The sequence below is a fragment of the Phyllobates terribilis genome, unplaced genomic scaffold (genome assembly GCF_046119375.1).
Source record: "Phyllobates terribilis strain yellow unplaced genomic scaffold, ASM4611937v1 Scaffold_7__3_contigs__length_470593459, whole genome shotgun sequence".
In the NCBI taxonomy this organism is placed as follows: domain Eukaryota; kingdom Metazoa; phylum Chordata; class Amphibia; order Anura; family Dendrobatidae; genus Phyllobates; species Phyllobates terribilis.
The window spans coordinates 154,271,844-154,293,156 of NW_027362767.1; the positions used below are offsets into that span (position 1 = coordinate 154,271,844).

General features: G+C 36.3%; 1 protein-coding gene across 1 annotated transcript in view; it reads right to left on the reverse strand.

Annotated features, from left to right (window-relative positions):
• Nucleotides 1-20,545, reverse strand: part of LOC141154054 (DNA damage-regulated autophagy modulator protein 1-like) — a 29,407-nt gene extending 8,862 nt beyond the window's left edge. The window contains exons 1-6 of the mRNA XM_073639474.1: nucleotides 20,243-20,545; nucleotides 19,858-19,925; nucleotides 19,629-19,771; nucleotides 16,157-16,328; nucleotides 16,015-16,073; nucleotides 15,615-15,701 (exon numbers count right to left, since the gene is read on the reverse strand). Of these exons, the coding sequence (XP_073495575.1) occupies nucleotides 15,615-15,701; nucleotides 16,015-16,073; nucleotides 16,157-16,328; nucleotides 19,629-19,771; nucleotides 19,858-19,925; nucleotides 20,243-20,367 (654 nt within the window). The 5' untranslated portion in view covers nucleotides 20,368-20,545. The remainder of the gene's footprint in view (nucleotides 1-15,614; nucleotides 15,702-16,014; nucleotides 16,074-16,156; nucleotides 16,329-19,628; nucleotides 19,772-19,857; nucleotides 19,926-20,242) is intronic.
• Nucleotides 20,546-21,313: the final 768 nt, after the last annotated feature.

Consider the following 21,313-nt stretch of genomic DNA (forward strand, 5'->3'; position numbering starts at 1 on the left):
TAGATGATGGGGGTTGTGATGATGCAGAAAGAAGATTCAGAGTCAGGAGATGCAGTTCAGGGTTTTTACTTACTGGTGTTCTCTTGGTCACTCTGGCCTTGAGTGACCACCCGAGCCGTGCTGCGTCCACCAGGTCCTGGACTCGGCCAACCCCCAGGCAATTCCGGAGCGTGGTCCTGAGCTCCTGACTCTCCCTTCCTCTGGCCGTTCCCACCAGGGATCCACTTTTGGCCGGCTCCCTCGGGTCTCTTGGTGGTCAAGCCTCCTCTGGGCTCCCTGACCCTATACTCGGTGTGCCTTTCTAGTGGATTTGGTGAGGGTCGTGGCAGATCCTGACCACGACCTCCGGTTCCTGGCTGAGGATAAGTGGCCTCCACCAGTTCGGGTTCCGGTACCCGTGTCCGCCAACCCTTCACCCTTCTGTCCTTATTCTGGGATCTTGGGGTTCCTTCTTGTTTCCTCTCTGGGTCCTTCTCACTCCTCTCTCTCTCTCTGCAGGCTCTGCTCTGGAGCTGGGCCCAGCCGGAGCCACAGCTCCCTGTCAGCCCTTCTGGCTGAGCTCCTCTGCTCTGCTCCTCTTGCTAAACTCTCACCCTGTTCTAACATGGTGCCCACCTTATATACTCCCTCTATGTGTGAGCTCAGGTGACCAGCACCCAATGAGCTCCTATCTTTACCCAGACTACTCCCCCTATCTGCCCCTACACTACTGGGATGTTCCACCCCCCTCCCACTCCAGCCAGGGACAGACGCTGTCGTACCTGCACATAAACTGGTGGGAGTACCGTCGTTCTGTCCCCCGGAAATGGGATGTATGTAGTGCATGCAGCCTACTAGCTCAGTTCCACACTCCATCCTTACCCGGGAGTGGAATACCACACCTCTGGCTTGAGGTGTAATACCCCTGTAGCAGCCGAGTCCTCAGGGTGCTACAGTTGTGACTTTTCTGGTGGGATCCACAGATGCATTTTTTCGTTTTACGGTCACAAAGCCTTCCTCATCCACACTGGACAGTGCAGGCGGACTAACTGCTTCCACAGATGTACTGGGCTGATGTTTGGATGGTTTGGTGGCAGGCTTTCTGGACACCTTAGGCCTCTCTTTAACAACTGGCATTTTAGGCCCTACTTTAGTGGCTGATCGAAGCTTAGGTCTTATTATATTGGCTGATGGCGGTTTAGGTCTTTCTTTAGTGGCTGGTGGGCCTTTAGGTGGTTCTTCAGTGGTTGGTGGTCCTAGTAGTGCAGCATCCGTTAGTACCTCAGACTCTGGAGCAGGTTCACTGATACTGTGACTTCTGTCCTCATCCATACCAGCTTCTGGGACATCAGAACCTCTGGTGACATCTCCCTGAATAACTTCTGAGGAGGTCTGGCCATTATATTTATTGTGTTCTGCATGCCGGCAATCCCGGAACGTATGCCCTGGTTCTGAGCACAGATTACAGATGACGGGTCCTGTGCATTTGTCCTTTGTATGACCTGACTGTCCACATAATGAGCATGTGGTACGAGAGCAGTTTATGGCGAGATGCCGGCCCCCACATCTATGGCACAGACGTGGCTGACCAGGGTAGTAGCAGATCCCCCTCTCTGAGCCCAGGTAGAAGGAGTGCGGCAGATGTCTGGTCACACCGCTCTCTTGTATCAGCTGGATTTTCAGTGTATATCCTCCATTCCATATCTGCTCCTCATCATAGATCTTGTCAGGATGACTTCTCACTATGCACTGCCGGTTCAGCCAGTGCTGCAGATCCGCCACAGCCACCACCTCAGACTGGAACAGGACAGTGGCCTTATCTCCTGCGGCTTAGACAGCTGGATACAATGGAGGTGATCCCAGATCTCATCTTCTCTGGTGTCATTATAGATGTTCCAGAACAAATCCAGATCACACTGGAGCTTAAAGCTGATGTCATAGAGTTTAAACCTTTCTCCAGTTTTTCTTTCCTGATCAGCAGCTCTCGGCTGCAATCATCCAGACACTCACACTTCATCAGTTTTACCTTAGGATCAGTCTCTTTCTTAATTTCTTCTTTTAGTTTGCTGATATGCAATTCCAGCTTAAATATACTTTGCCTTGTAACTTTAGCATTTAATCCTCCAACATAACAAGCAGGTTTAGAAAACTCACCAGCCACCATCTCCAGCTTTCCATTACCATCAGGTGCAGGCTGCAGGCCCGACTCCAGACCAGGGGCTTTCCCTGGATCATCAGCCCAGCTCCCCTCCCCTCCACCTGGGTCAGAAGCCATGCCTCCGCCCTGCTGAGAGCTCTCAAGCACACGTCTATCCTCTCCTATGGATAAGAATAGAACTACTATAATACTGCCCCCTATGTACAAGAATATAACTACTTTGATACTGCTCCTATGTACAAGAATATAACTACTATAATACTGCTCCCTATGTACAAGAATATTACTACTATAATACTGCCCCTATGTACAAGAATATAACTACTATAATACTGCTCCCTATGTACAAGAATATAACTACTATAATACTGCCCCCTATGTACAGAATATAACTACTATAATACTGCCCCTATGTACAAGAATATAACTACTATAATTCTGCTCCTATGTAAGAATATAACTACTATAATACTGCCCATATGTACAAGAATATAACTAGTATAATGCTGCTCCTATGTACAAGAATATAACTACTATAATACTGCTCTCTATGTACAAGAATATAACTACTATAATACTGCTCCTATGTACAAGAATATAACTATTATAATACAGCCTCCTATGTACAAGAATATAACTACTATAATACTGCCCCCTATGTACAAGAATATAACTACTATAATACTGCCCATATGTACAAGAATATAACTAGTATAATACTGCTCCTATGTACAAGAATATAACTACTATAATACTACTCTCTATGTACAAGAATATAACTACTATAATACTACTCTCTATGTACAAGAATATAACTACTATAATACTGCTCCCTATGTACAAGAATATAACTACTATAATACTGCTCCCTATGTACAAGAATATAACTACTATAATACTACTCCCATTTGCAAGAATATAACTACTATAATACTGCCCATATGTACAAGAATATAACTACTATTGTACTGCTCCCTATGTACAAGAATATAACTGCTATAATACTTCTCCTATGTACAAGAATATAACTACTATAATACTGCCTCCTATGTACAAGAATATAGCTACTATAATACTGCCCCTATGTACAAGAATATAACAACTATAATACTGCCCCCTATGTACAAGAATATAACTACTATAATACTGCGCCTATATACAAGAATATAAATACTATAATACTGCCCCTACGTACAAGAATATAACTACTATAATACTGCCCCTATTTACAAAAATATAACTACTATAATACTGACCCTATGTCCATGAATATAACTACTATGATACTGCCCCCTATGTACAAGAATCTAACTAGTATAATACTGCTCCTATGTACAAGAATATAACTACTATAATACTGCTCCTATGTACAAGAATATAACTATTATAATACTGCCCCTATGTACAAGAATATAACTACTATAATACTGCTCCTATGCACAAGAATATAACTACTATAATACTGCTCCTATGTACAAGAATATAACTACTATAATACTGCTCCCTATGTACAAGAATATAACTACTATAATATTGCCCCCTATGTACAAGAATATACCTACTATAATACTGCCCCCTATGTACAAGAATATAACTACTATGATACTGCCTCCTATGTACAAGAATATAACTACTATAATACTGCTCCCTATGTACAAGAATATTACTACTATAATACTGCCCCTATGTACAAGAATATAACTACTATAATACTGCTCCCTATGTACAAGAATATAACTACTATAATACTGCCCCCTATGTACAGAATATAACTACTATAATACTGCCCCTATGTACAAGAATATAACTACTATAATTCTGCTCCTATGTAAGAATATAACTACTATAATACTGCTCCTATGTACAAGAATATAACTACTATAATACTGCCCCCTATGTACAAGAATATACCTACTATAATACTGCCCCCTATGTACAAGAATATAACTACTATGATACTGCTCCTAAGTACAAGGATATAACTACTATAATACTGCTCCTATGTACAAGAATATAACTTCTATAATACTGCTCCTATGTACAAGAATAAAACTACTATAATACTACTCCTTATGTACAATAATATAACTACTATAATACTGCTCCTATGTACAAGAATATAACTACTATAATACTGCACCGTATGTACAAGAATATAACTACTATAATAGTGTCCCTATGTACAAGAATATAAATAGTATAATACTGCTCTCTATGTACAAGAATATAACTACTATAATACTGCTCCTATGTACAAGAATATAACTACTATAATACTGCTCCTATGTACAAGAATATTACTACTATAATACTGCTCCTATGTACATGAATATAAATACTATAACACTGCTCTCTATGTACAAGAATATAACTACTATAATACTGCTCCTATGTACAAGAATATAACTACTATAATACTGCCCATATGTACAAGAATATAACTACTATAATACTGCTCCTATGTACAAGAATATAACTACTATAATACTGCTCCTGTGTACATGAATATAACTACTATAATACTGTCCCCTATGTACAAGAATATAACTACTATAATACTGCTCCTATGTACAAGAATATAACTACTATAATACTGCTCCCTATGTACAGGTATATAACTACTATAATACTGCTCCTATGTACAAGAATATAACTACTATAATACTGCTTCTTATGTACAAGAATATAGCTACTAAATACTGACCCTATGTACAAGAATATAACTACTATAATACTGCCCCTATGTACAAGAATATAAATACTATAATACTGCTCTCTATGTACAAGAATATAACTACTATAATACTGCTCCTATGTACAAGAATATAACTATTATAATACAGCCTCCTATGTACAAGAATATAACTACTATAATACTGCCCCCTATGTACAAGAATATAACTACTATAATACTGCCCATATGTACAAGAATATAACTAGTATAATACTGCTCCTATGTACAAGAATATAACTACTATAATACTACTCTCTATGTACAAGAATATAACTACTATAATACTACTCTCTATGTACAAGAATATAACTACTATAATACTGCTCCCTATGTACAAGAATATAACTACTATAATACTGCTCCCTATGTACAAGAATATAACTACTATAATACTACTCCCATTTGCAAGAATATAACTACTATAATACTGCCCATATGTACAAGAATATAACTACTATTGTACTGCTCCCTATGTACAAGAATATAACTGCTATAATACTTCTCCTATGTACAAGAATATAACTACTATAATACTGCCTCCTATGTACAAGAATATAGCTACTATAATACTGCCCCTATGTACAAGAATATAACAACTATAATACTGCCCCCTATGTACAAGAATATAACTACTATAATACTGCGCCTATATACAAGAATATAAATACTATAATACTGCCCCTACGTACAAGAATATAACTACTATAATACTGCCCCTATTTACAAAAATATAACTACTATAATACTGACCCTATGTCCATGAATATAACTACTATGATACTGCCCCCTATGTACAAGAATCTAACTAGTATAATACTGCTCCTATGTACAAGAATATAACTACTATAATACTGCTCCTATGTACAAGAATATAACTATTATAATACTGCCCCTATGTACAAGAATATAACTACTATAATACTGCTCCTATGCACAAGAATATAACTACTATAATACTGCTCCTATGTACAAGAATATAACTACTATAATACTGCTCCCTATGTACAAGAATATAACTACTATAATATTGCCCCCTATGTACAAGAATATACCTACTATAATACTGCCCCCTATGTACAAGAATATAACTACTATGATACTGCCTCCTATGTACAAGAATATAACTACTATAATACTGCTCCCTATGTACAAGAATATTACTACTATAATACTGCCCCTATGTACAAGAATATAACTACTATAATACTGCTCCCTATGTACAAGAATATAACTACTATAATACTGCCCCCTATGTACAGAATATAACTACTATAATACTGCCCCTATGTACAAGAATATAACTACTATAATTCTGCTCCTATGTAAGAATATAACTACTATAATACTGCTCCTATGTACAAGAATATAACTACTATAATACTGCCCCCTATGTACAAGAATATACCTACTATAATACTGCCCCCTATGTACAAGAATATAACTACTATGATACTGCTCCTAAGTACAAGGATATAACTACTATAATACTGCTCCTATGTACAAGAATATAACTTCTATAATACTGCTCCTATGTACAAGAATAAAACTACTATAATACTACTCCTTATGTACAATAATATAACTACTATAATACTGCTCCTATGTACAAGAATATAACTACTATAATACTGCACCGTATGTACAAGAATATAACTACTATAATAGTGTCCCTATGTACAAGAATATAAATAGTATAATACTGCTCTCTATGTACAAGAATATAACTACTATAATACTGCTCCTATGTACAAGAATATAACTACTATAATACTGCTCCTATGTACAAGAATATTACTACTATAATACTGCTCCTATGTACATGAATATAAATACTATAACACTGCTCTCTATGTACAAGAATATAACTACTATAATACTGCTCCTATGTACAAGAATATAACTACTATAATACTGCCCATATGTACAAGAATATAACTACTATAATACTGCTCCTATGTACAAGAATATAACTACTATAATACTGCTCCTGTGTACATGAATATAACTACTATAATACTGTCCCCTATGTACAAGAATATAACTACTATAATACTGCTCCTATGTACAAGAATATAACTACTATAATACTGCTCCCTATGTACAGGTATATAACTACTATAATACTGCTCCTATGTACAAGAATATAACTACTATAATACTGCTTCTTATGTACAAGAATATAGCTACTAAATACTGACCCTATGTACAAGAATATAACTACTATAATACTGCCCCTATGTACAAGAATATAAATACTATAATACTGCTCTCTATGTACAAGAATATAACTACTATAATACTGCTCCTATGTATAAGAATATAACTACTATAATACTGCTCCTATATACAAGAATATAACTACTATAATACTGCTCCTAAGTACAAGAATATAACTACTATAATACTGCTCCTATGTACAAGAATATAACTAGTATAATACTGCCCATATGTACAAGAATATAAATAGTATAATGCTGCTCCTATATACAAGAATATAACTACTATAATACTGCTCTCTATGTACAAGAATATAACTACTATAATACTGCTCCTATGTACAAGAATATAACTACTATAATACTGCCCATATGTGCAAGAATATAACTAGTATAATACTGCTCCTATGTACAAGAATATAACTACTATAATACTACTCTCTATGTATAAGAACATAACTACTATAATACTGCTCCCTATGTACAAGAATATAACTACTATAATACTACTCCCATTTACAAGAATATAACTACTATAATACTGCCCATATGTACAAGAATATAACTACTATAGTACTGCTCCCTATGTACAAGAATATAACTGCTATAATACTTCTCCTATGTACAAGAATATAACTACTATAATACTGTCTCCTATGTACAAGAATATAACTACTATAATACTGCCCCTATGTACAAGAATATAACTACTATAATACTGCCCCTATGTACAAGAATATAACTACTATAATACTGCCCCTATGTACAAAAATATAACTTCTATAATACTGCTCCTATGTACAAGAATATAACTAATATAATACTGCTCCTATATACAAGAATATAACTACTATAATACTGCCCCTATGTACAAGAATATAACTATTATAATACTGCTCCCTATGTACAAGAATATAACTACTATAATACTGCTCCCTATGTACAAGAATATAACTACTATGATACTGCTCCTATGTACAAGAATATAACTACTTTGATACTGCTCCTATGTACAAGAATATAACTACTATAATACTGCTCCCTATGTACAAGAATATTACTACTATAATACTGCCCCTATGTACAAGAATATAACTACTATAATACTGCTCCCTATGTACAAGAATATGACTACTATAATACTGCCCCCTATGTACAGAATATAACTACTATAATACTGCCCCTATGTACAAGAATATAACTACTATAATTCTGCTCCTATGTAAGAATATAACTACTATAATACTGCCCATATGTACAAGAATATAACTAGTATAATGCTGCTCCTATGTACAAGAATATAACTACTATAATACTGCTCTCTATGTACAAGAATATAACTACTATAATACTGCTCCTATGTACAAGAATATAACTATTATAATACAGCCTCCTATGTACAAGAATATAACTACTATAATACTGCCCCCTATGTACAAGAATATAACTACTATAATACTGCCCATATGTACAAGAATATAACTAGTATAATACTGCTCCTATGTACAAGAATATAACTACTATAATACTACTCTCTATGTACAAGAATATAACTACTATAATATTACTATCTATGTACAAGAATATAACTACTATAATACTGCTCCCTATGTACAAGAATATAACTACTATAATACTGCTCCCTATGTACAAGAATATAACTACTATAATACTACTCCCATTTACAAGAATATAACTACTATAATACTGCCCATATGTACAAGAATATAACTACTATTGTACTACTCCCTATGTACCCTATGTACAAGAATATAACTGCTATAATACTTCTCCTATGTACAAGAATATAACTACTATAATACTGCCTCCTATGTACAAGAATATAGCTACTATAATACTGCCCCTATGTACAAGAATATAACAACTATAATACTGCCCCCTATGTACGAGAATATAACTACTATAATACTGCGCCTATATACAAGAATATAAATACTATAATACTGCCCCTACGTACAAGAATATAACTACTATAATACTGCCCCTATTTACAAAAATATAACTACTATAATACTGACCCTATGTCCATGAATATAACTACTATGATACTGCCCCCTATGTACAAGAATCTAACTAGTATAATACTGCTCCTATGTACAAGAATATAACTACTATAATACTGCTCCTATGTACAAGAATATAACTATTATAATACTGCCCCTATGTACAAGAATATAACTACTATAATACTGCTCCTATGCACAAGAATATAACTACTATAATACTGCTCCTATGTACAAGAATATAACTACTATAATACTGCTCCCTATGTACAAGAATATAACTACTATAATATTGCCCCCTATGTACAAGAATATACCTACTATAATACTGCCCCCTATGTACAAGAATATAACTACTATGATACTGCCTCCTATGTACAAGAATATAACTACTATAATACTGCTCCCTATGTACAAGAATATTACTACTATAATACTGCCCCTATGTACAAGAATATAACTACTATAATACTGCCCCCTATATACAAGAATATAACTACTATAATACTGCTCCTATGTACAAGAATATAACTACTATAATACTGCTCCTATGTACAAGAATATAACTACTATAATACTGCTCCTATGTACAAGAATATAACTACTATAATACTGCCCATATGTACAAGAATATAACTAGTATAATACTGCTCCTATGTACAAGAATATAACTACTATAATACTACTCTCTATGTACAAGAATATAACTACTATAATACTGCTCCCTATGTACAAGAATATAACTACTATAATACTACTCCCATTTACAAGAATATAACTACTATAATACTGCCCATATGTACAAGAATATAACTACTATAGTACTGCTCCCTATGTACAAGAATATAACTGCTATAATACTTCTCCTATGTACAAGAATATAACTACCATAATACTGCCTCCTATGTACAAGAATATAACTACTATAATACTGCCCCTATGTACAAGAATATAACTACTATAATACTGCCCCTATGTACAAGAATATAACTACTATAATACTGCTCCTATGTACAAGAATATAACAACTATAATACTGCCCCCTATGTACAAGAATATAACTACTATAATACTGCCCCTATTTACAAAAATATAACTACTATAATACTGACCCTATGTCCATGAATATAACTACTATGATACTGCTCCCACTGTACAAGAATCTAACTACTATAATACTGCTCCTATGTTCAAGAATGTAACTACAATAATACTGCTCCTATGTACAAGAATATAACTATTATAATACTGCCCCTATGTACAAGAATATAACTACTATAATACTGCTCCTATGCACAAGAATATAACTACTATAATACTGCTCCTATGTACAAGAATATAACTACTATAATACTGCTCCTATGTGCAAGGATATAACTACTATAATACTGCTCCTATATACAAGAATATAACTACTATAATACTACTCCTATGTACAAGATTATAACTACTATAATACTGCCTCCTATGTACAAGAATATAACTACTATAATACTGCCCCCTATGTACAAGAATATAACTACTATAATACTGCTCCTATGTGCAAGGATATAACTACTATAATACTGCTCCTATGTACAAGAATATAACTACTATAATACTGCTCCTATGTACAAGAATATAACTACTATAATACTACTCCTATGTACAAGAATATAACTACTATAATACTGCCTCCTATGTACAAGAATATAACTACTATAATACTGCCCCTATGTACAAGAATATAACTACTATAATACTGCTCCTATGTGCAAGGATATAACTACTATAATACTGCTCCTATGTACAAGAATATAACTACTATAATACTGCTCCTATGTACAAGAATATAACTACTATAATACTGCCCCCTATGTACAAGAATATAACTACTATAATACTACCCCTATGTACAAGAATATAACTACTATAATACTGCCCCTATGTACAAGAATATAACTACTATAATACTGCTCCTATGTAGAAGAATATAACTACTATAATACTACTCCTATGTACAAGAATATAACTACTATAATACTGCCTCCTATGTACAAGAATATAACTACTATAATACTGCCCCCTATGTACAAGAATATAACTACTATAATACTGCTCCTATGTGCAAGAATATAACTACTATAATACTACTCCTATGTACAAGAATATAACTACTATAATACTGCCTCCTATGTACAAGAATATAACTACTATAATACTGCCCCCTATGTACAAGAATATAGCTACTATAATACTGCTCCTATGTGCAAGGATATAACTACTATAATACTGCTCCTATGTACAAGAATATAACTACTATAATACTGCTCCTATGTACAAGAATATAACTACTATAATACTGCCCCCTATGTACAAGAATATAACTACTATAATACTGCTCCTATGTGCAAGGATATAACTACTATAATACTGCTCCTATGTACAAGAATATAACTACTATAATACTGCTCCTATGTACAAGAATATAACTACTATAATACTGCCCCTATGTACAAGAATATAACTACTATAATACTGCTCCTATGTACAAGAGTATATCTACTATAATACTGCTCCTATGTACAAGAATATAACTACTATAATACTGCTCCTATGTACAAGAATATAACTACTATAATACTGCTCCTATGTACAAGAATATAACTACTATAATACTGCTCCTATGTACAAGAATATAACTACTATAATACTGCTCCTATGTACAAGAATATAACTACTATAATACTGCCCCTATGTACAAGAATATAACTACTATAATACTGCCCCCTATGTACAAGAATATAACTACTATAATACTGCTCCTATGTACAAGAATATTACTATAATACTGCCCCCTATGTACAAGAATATAACTACTATAATACTGCCCCTATTTACAAAAATATAACTACTATAATACTGACCCTATGTCCATGAATATAACTACTATGATACTGCTCCCACTGTACAAGAATCTAACTACTATAATACTGCTCCTATGTTCAAGAATGTAACTACAATAATACTGCTCCTATGTACAAGAATATAACTATTATAATACTGCCCCTATGTACAAGAATATAACTACTATAATACTGCTCCTATGCACAAGAATATAACTACTATAATACTGCTCCTATGTACAAGAATATAACTACTATAATACTGCTCCTATGTGCAACGATATAACTACTATAATACTGCTCCTATGTACAAGAATATAACTACTATAATACTGCTCCTATGTACAAGAATATAACTACTATAATACTACTCCTATGTACAAGAATATAACTACTATAATACTGCCTCCTATGTACAAGAATATAACTACTATAATACTGCCCCCTATGTACAAGAATATAACTACTATAATACTGCTCCTATGTGCAAGGATATAACTACTATAATACTGCTCCTATGTACAAGAATATAACTACTATAATACTGCTCCTATGTACAAGAATATAACTACTATAATACTGCCCCCTATGTACAAGAATATAACTACTATAATACTACCCCTATGTACAAGAATATAACTACTATAATACTGCCCTTATGTACAAGAATATAACTACTATAATACTGCTCCTATGTACAAGAATATAACTACTATAATACTACTCCTATGTACAAGAATATAACTACTATAATACTGCCTCCTATGTACAAGAATATAACTACTATAATACTGCCCCCTATGTACAAGAATATAACTACTATAATACTGCTCCTATGTGCAAGAATATAACTACTATAATACTACTCCTATGTACAAGAATATAACTACTATAATACTGCCTCCTATGTACAAGAATATAACTACTATAATACTGCCCCCTATGTACAAGAATATAACTACTATAATACTGCTCCTATGTGCAAGGATATAACTACTATAATACTGCTCCTATATACAAGAATATAACTACTATAATACTGCTCCTATGTACAAGAATATAACTACTATAATACTGCCCCCTATGTACAAGAATATAACTACTATAATACTGCTCCTATGTGCAAGGATATAACTACTATAATACTGCTCCTATGTACAAGAATATAACTACTATAATACTGCTCCTATGTACAAGAATATAACTACTATAATACTGCCCCTATGTACAAGAATATAACTACTATAATACTGCTCCTATGTACAAGAGTATATCTACTATAATACTGCTCCTATGTACAAGAATATAACTACTATAATACTGCTCCTATGTACAAGAATATAACTACTATAATACTGCTCCTATGTACAAGAATATAACTACTATAATACTGCTCCTATGTACAAGAATATAACTACTATAATACTGCTCCTATGTACAAGAATATAACTACTATAATACTGCCCCCTATGTACAAGAATATAACTACTATAATACTGCTCCTATGTACAAGAATATAACTATAATACTGCCCCCTATGTACAAGAATATAACTACTATAATACTGCCCCTATTTACAAAAATATAACTACTATAATACTGACCCTATGTCCATGAATATAACTACTATGATACTGCTCCCACTGTACAAGAATCTAACTACTATAATACTGCTCCTATGTTCAAGAATGTAACTACAATAATACTGCTCCTATGTACAAGAATATAACTATTATAATACTGCCCCTATGTACAAGAATATAACTACTATAATACTGCTCCTATGCACAAGAATATAACTACTATAATACTGCTCCTATGTACAAGAATATAACTACTATAATACTGCTCCTATGTGCAAGGATATAACTACTATAATACTGCTCCTATATACAAGAATATAACTACTATAATACTACTCCTATGTACAAGATTATAACTACTATAATACTGCCTCCTATGTACAAGAATATAACTACTATAATACTGCCCCCTATGTACAAGAATATAACTACTATAATACTGCCTCCTATGTACAAGAATATAACTACTATAATACTGCTCCTATGTACAAGAATATAACTACTATAATACTGCTCCTATGTACAAGAATATAACTACTATAATACTACTCCTATGTACAAGAATATAACTACTATAATACTGCCTCCTATGTACAAGAATATAACTACTATAATACTGCCCCCTATGTACAAGAATATAACTACTATAATACTGCTCCTATGTGCAAGGATATAACTACTATAATACTGCTCCTATGTACAAGAATATAACTACTATAATACTGCTCCTATGTACAAGAATATAACTACTATAATACTGCCCCCTATGTACAAGAATATAACTACTATAATACTACCCCTATGTACAAGAATATAACTACTATAATACTGCCCCTATGTACAAGAATATAACTACTATAATTCTGCCCCTATGTACAAGAATATAACTACTATAATACTGCTCCTATGTACAAGAATATAACTACTATAATACTGCTCCTATGTACAAGAATATAACTACTATAATACTGCTCCTATGTACAAGAATATAACTACTATAATACTGCTCCTATGTACAAGAATATAACTACTATAATACTGCCCCTATGTACAAGAATATAACTACTATAATACTGCCCCCTATGTACAAGAATATAACTACTATAATACTACCCCCTATGTACAAGAATATAACTACTATAATACTGCCCCTATGTACAAGAATATAACTACTATAATACTGCTCCTATGTACAAGAATATAACTACTATAATACTGCTCCTATGTACAAGAATATAACTACTATAATACTGCTCCTATGTACAAGAATATAACTACTATAATACTGCTCCTATGTACAAGAATATAACTACTATAATATTACCCCCTATGTACAAGAATATAACTACTATAATACTGCCCCCTATGTACAAGAATATAACTACTATAATACTGCTCCTATGTACAAGAATATAACTACTATAATACTACCCCCTATGTACAAGAATATAACTACTATAATACTACCCCCTATGTACAAGAATATAACTACTATAATACTGCCCCTATGTACAAGAATATAACTACTATAATACTGCTCCTATGTACAAGACTATAACTACCATAATACTGCCCCCTATGTACAAGAATATAACTACTATAATACTGCTCCTATGTACAAGAATATGACTACTATAATACTGCCCCTATGTACAAGAATATAACTACTATAATACTGCCCCTATGTACAAGAATATAACTACTATAATACTGCCCACTATGTACAAGAATATGACTACTATAATACTGCCCCCTATGTACAAGAATATAACTACTATAATACTGCTCCTATGTACAAGACTATAACTACCATAATACTGCCCCCTATGTACAAGAATATAACTACTATAATACTGCCCCTATGTACAAGAATATAACTACTATAATACTGCCCCCTATTCACTAGAATATAACTACTATTACACTGCTAAAGAAGTGCTTCTTTTCTAGATTGTGTTTGTTGGATTAACATAGTAAATTTTTTAGTAGTCACAGTGAATAATGAAATATACAGGTTTATGATTAATATACAAACCTGGAAATCTTTATAGTATGTAAGATAATGCAGCATAAATGTCAGCACAGAGAGCCATTCAGATATCACCGCAGACGTATCACAGACCTAAATATTAATCAGAATTAAAAAATGTGATGATATTTTTAGTTAACTGTTATTTACAATGCAGAACAGGCGACCAGCGGGATCGCTGTAGTAGATAGACTGCCCAAGATTCAGCAATAATTTTGTATTTGTAGTACCATACTTGACCACTTGTTGTGCTATTGGAATGAAAGGCGACTGTGAGCAAACTAAAGCACAAAGGCTATACATTCACCTGCAGGATACTGTTAGGGCTCCACCTAGAGGTAGACATAACTAGTACATTAATTTCAATTTTCTCTTCTTGATAATTTGTATAATATTAAAGACATACCTTCTTACAATGGCCTCTCGTACACAGCTCGTAAATAAGGGTTATTTTAAAAAGAAGAACTGAAAAAAAGGAAATGTGAAGGAAATGTAACACTAGCATATAATTGCATGGAGAGTGACTTTAGCATTTTTATAAAGGATACATGTGATAAGAGATCCGGCCATTATGAGGGATAGCGCCATTCTTATATGGCACACGTACAGATTGCTCAGCGACATCTGATATAAGTACTTTGATTGGCAGACGTTATACACGGTGCCTAATCCTAGTGATATAATGGCTCCGGTCCTGTGGATCCCATGGAAATGTTCTACCTGTAACATGAATACATGTATCAGATCTCTCAAACATAAAACCTTATGTCTTATCTTTCTGGATTAGTAGTCCACATGGACATAATACAAGGGGTCCTCCAGTATGGACCCCTCTGATTCAGAACATAAAGCCAGGATGTAAGAGCAGCTCTCGCTCAGTTGGACTCTGATGTCCTTGTATTATATCAAAATGATCTCTATGTAATACTACATTTCTCCTCTAGAGGCCACTGTGAGAAAAAAGCCTGGCTGGAAGTGGCAAAATAGTGATCCTGGGCAATCAACTAATCACTGCTCTTTGAAAAAGGCCATTTCTGATGAGACCTTCTTGAAGATTTACTAATGAGTCATTTTTCTATGTAATGTTAGTCTCCAGTAGTAAAAATATCACCCATTAATCTGAAGAAGAGCTTTAGGAAAGGTAGGAGGAGGTGTTGTTAGTTGGATTTCAGAGTTGTTTCATATCAGCGGCCACACACTGGACCTAATCTTCGCCCGCCTCTGTTCCCTATCTAACCTCTCTAACTCACCCCTCCCTCTCTCTGACCATAACCTCCTCACATTCTCTACCCTCTCCTCTCCAAGTGCACAATCCCCACTCCACAAACTTACACACGCTCGCAGAAACCTCAAACACCTTGACCTACACTCACTCTCTGGATCCCACCTCCCTCTTACAGACATAAATTCCTTACAAAATGCAGATGTTGCTGCCGCTTCATATAACACCACAATAGCTGCAGCTTTAGACTCGATCGCCCCTCTCACACATACCAAATCTCGCACAATCAACAGACAACCCTGGCACACCAACCTTACTAAAGAACTGCGACGGGCCTCCAGGGTTGCGGAGAGGAGATGGAAAAGGTCTCACTCCATCGAGCACTTCATCGTATTCAAACAATCCCTCACTATCTTCAAGTCTGCGCTCACTACAGCAAAACAAACCTACTTCTCATCTCTCATATCCTCCCTGTCTCACAACCCTAAACAGCTATTTAACACTTTCAATTCTCTCCTTCGTCCCCCAGCACCTCCTCCCTCTTCTCTCATCTCAGCCGAAGACTTTGCCTCATTCTTCAAGCAGAAGATTGACACCATCAGACAAAGCTTTTGCCTAAAGCCCGCACAACCGCTCCTCATATCTACTCAACCTTCTCCTCCAAACCCCACTTCTCCACCGTTACAGAAGGTCAAGTCTCCTCTTTACTCTCCAAATCACACCTCACCACCTGCAAACTTGACCCAATCCCATCCCACCTCATCCCTAACCTTACCACAGTCTTCATCCCAACCCTAACCCACCTCTCCAACCTGTCACTAACAACCGGTGTCTTCCCCTCATGTTTCAAACATGCCGCAATCACACCCATCCTCAAAAAGTCCTCCCTTGACCCATCCTCCCTGACTAGCTACCGCCCCGTATCACTTCTCCCCTTTGCCTCAAAACTACTAGAACAACATGTCCACCTTGAACTGTCCTCCCACCTCTCCTCCTGTTCCCTCTTCGACCGCCTGCAATCTGACTTCGGACCGCATCACTCGACTGAAACTGCCCTGACCAAAGTCACCAACGACCTACTAACTGCCAAATCCAAGCGACACTACTCCATCCTCCTCCTTCTGGACCTGTCATCTGCCTTCGACACAGTGGACCATTCCCTCTTACTACAGATTCTCTCATCTCTTGGCATCAATGACTTAGCCCTATCTTGGATCTCCTCATACTTAACAGACAGGACATTCAGCGTCTCCCACTCACGCACCACCTCCTCATCTCACCCCCTATCTGTCGGTGTCCCCCAAGGTTCAGTTCTAGGACCTCTGCTCTTCTCCATCTACACCTTTGACCTGGGACAGCTCATAGAGTCTCACGGCTTTCAGTATCACCTCTATGCTGATGACACACAGATCTACCTCTCTGGACCCGATATCTCCTCCCTACTAACCAAAATCCCACAATGTCTGTCCGCCATCTCATCCTTCTTCTCTGCCAGATTTCTAAAACGCAACATGGATAAAACAGAGTTCATCATCTTTCCACCCTCTCATTCATATCCCCCATCTGACCTATCCATCAACGTCAATGGCTGTTCACTCTCCCCAGTCCCACAAGCTCGCTGCCTTGGGGTAACCCTGGACTCTGATCTCTCCTTCAAATCACATATCCAAGCCCTTTCCACTTCCTGCCGACTCCAACTCAAAAATATCTCCCGGATCCGTGCATTCCTCAGCAAAGACTCTGCAAAAACACTAGTGCATGCCCTCATCATCTCCCGCCTCGACTACTGCAACCTCCTGCTCTGTGGCCTCCCTTCCAACACTCTTGCGCCCCACAAATCTATCCTAAACTCTGCTGCTCGACTAATCCACCTGTCCCCCCGCTATTCCCCAGCCTCCCCCTCTGTCAATCCCTTCACTGGCTCCCCATTGCCCAGAGAATCCAGTTCAAAACCCTAACCACGGCATACAAAGCCATCCACAACCTGTCTCCTCCATACATCTGTGACCTAGTCTCCCGGTACTTACCTGCACGCAACCTCCGATCCTCACAAGATCTCCTTCTCTACTCCCCTCTTATATCCTCTTCCCACAATCGCATACAAGATTTCTCCCGTGCATCGCCCCTACTCTGGAACTCTGTACCCCAACACATCAGACTCTCGCCTACCATGGAAGCCTTCAAAAGAAACCTGAAGACCTACCTCTTCCGACAAGCCTACAACCTGCAGTAACCACCGCTCCACCACATTACTGCATGACCTCCTCTACCCTCACCTACTGTATCCTCACCCACCCCTTGTAGACTGTGAGCCCTTGCGGGCAGGGTCCTCGTTCCTCCTGTACCAGTCGCTGACTTGTTTTGTTAAGATTATGTAAATGTTTTTGCTATGTATATCCCTATCACATGTAAAGCGCCATGGAATAAATGGCGCTATAATAATAAATAATAATAACAATAATCTGTCAACAGTCCATATTTTGATGGGACAATCCAGTAAATCAAGACTAAGAATTTTGGAGTGTCTGTTTTGGGGCATTTTTTGGGAGAGGGGCTTAAATGTCCCAAATTTGGGGGCTTTAAGAGTTGTAACAGTAGCCACCACTAGAGGGAGCTCACTATATAGATTTGTACAGCTCCCAGTGAGTTTAATACTAGCTGTACTCATTCATATACAATGTGCTCCCCCTAGTGGTGGCTGTAGGCAGACAGAACTATATAATTTATCAAATCAGGAAATCAGGGTTCAATAGGAGGAACTTATATAATGTAAAAATAGCTTAGATTGGTCCACACACCTGAAACACGGCCACAACGGATGTCCCAATACATGAGGACAATCCCACTATGAGCAATATCTTCTGTGAGGTGGAGCAAGGAATTTTAATGGCTGCGGACTGAATATCCAGGAACTTGTATTGGAAATAAATGGTCATAGCCCCTATAGTAGAAGATAATTGGGGTTAGTGTGGTACTGTTACAGTAGGTGAAGGACCTAGGACAAGTGGTCCTTCTATAAGCACTTACCAAGAATGGATGACATCATGAAAACGGTGGTGAATACGTTGGACTCTGGAAAATAGGATCCAGTTTCACTGAAAGGCAACATAAAAAGTGGTGATATAATGAACCACCTTAGATAGTTGTCATCTGGAGACTTGTTTGGCCAAATGAGCTATACCTCCCATCCCCCTAAACATAAACGCTCAGCTAGGTTGAGAGACCACATGTTCTTGAAAGACCGAGGGACCTATTCTGCTTGACACCAAAGAAACCCGAGAACAAAAAGATCAAGCATGCTGAAATCCAACATCTGTAGTCCATAGAGATGAAGGACTTCCCAGTACCCGACCACATTCAATCACCCAACAATGGTTGCTCAATATACATAATGACCTACAGTATATCTTACCTGATATACAGCATGTAAGTTGGAGCATGGCCTTCAAGAATGGTCATGGTATAAGTAACACAGAGCCCCATTAGTGTCCATGTAACCCAAAGGCAGGGCAAGAATGCTAAACCCTGTATCTCCATAATCCCAATTTCAAGAGTCTTCAAGTTGTGACGTCACTGTTGTATCAAAGTTGAAGACTCCAGCTTTCTAGGAGATGCAGCACCACATCCTGGTGCCTTCTTGTTCTCAATCATGGTGGCTTTCACCTCCTTGGTTCTAAGTCCAATACCTGAGCATGCTCCTCCCTGGCTACAATTATGTGAAATATTATAATGAATTATTATGATATTCCGACCCAGCAGGGAGATTACATAATAGAACGTTCAGTTAACCATTGACGAAACCCACAAACATTACACCATCACCCTCTGGTGTAACATCTACAATAGATCAGTGTCTTCTGGAATTCCCTGGTAGCTCCATGCCAATGCTTTGTAAGTTACAAAGGAGAACTAACAAAGGAGTGACAGCTATGGTAATATGAAGGGATCTCAAGGTTTTCCTGTCCGGAGAACAACTCTACTGTAAACTTTTGGGCATTTTTTTTCTGTATGCAGAATATGTCACCTGTGGTAGCAGGGCCAGCGATTACGTTTCCAATTACTTAAGAATTTTTCTCGAATTTGATTGAAATGTTGAAAGCTGTGACTGTGAAAAAAATAGTATGTGATCCATCATGCTCGTGCAGTGGGCTACAAATTGCACTTATATTTTTATGGTGTTGACATGTTTGGACCAGGTATTGCACTGTATTACGTAGAGTGGCTTGTGAAAGTATTCACCCCCTTGGCATTTTTCGTGTTTTGCTACCTCACAACCTGGAATTTCACTGTTTTTTTGAGGGTTTGCATCAGTTTATGTAAAGAACGTGCCGATAACTGTGAACATTTGGTTTTCTCTTTATTGTGAAGCAAACAACAAATAGGACAAAATAACTGAAAACTTCAGTGTGCATAACTATTCACCCCCCTAAAGTCAGTACTTTGTAGAGCCTCCTTTTGCGGCAATTACAGCTGCAAGTCACTT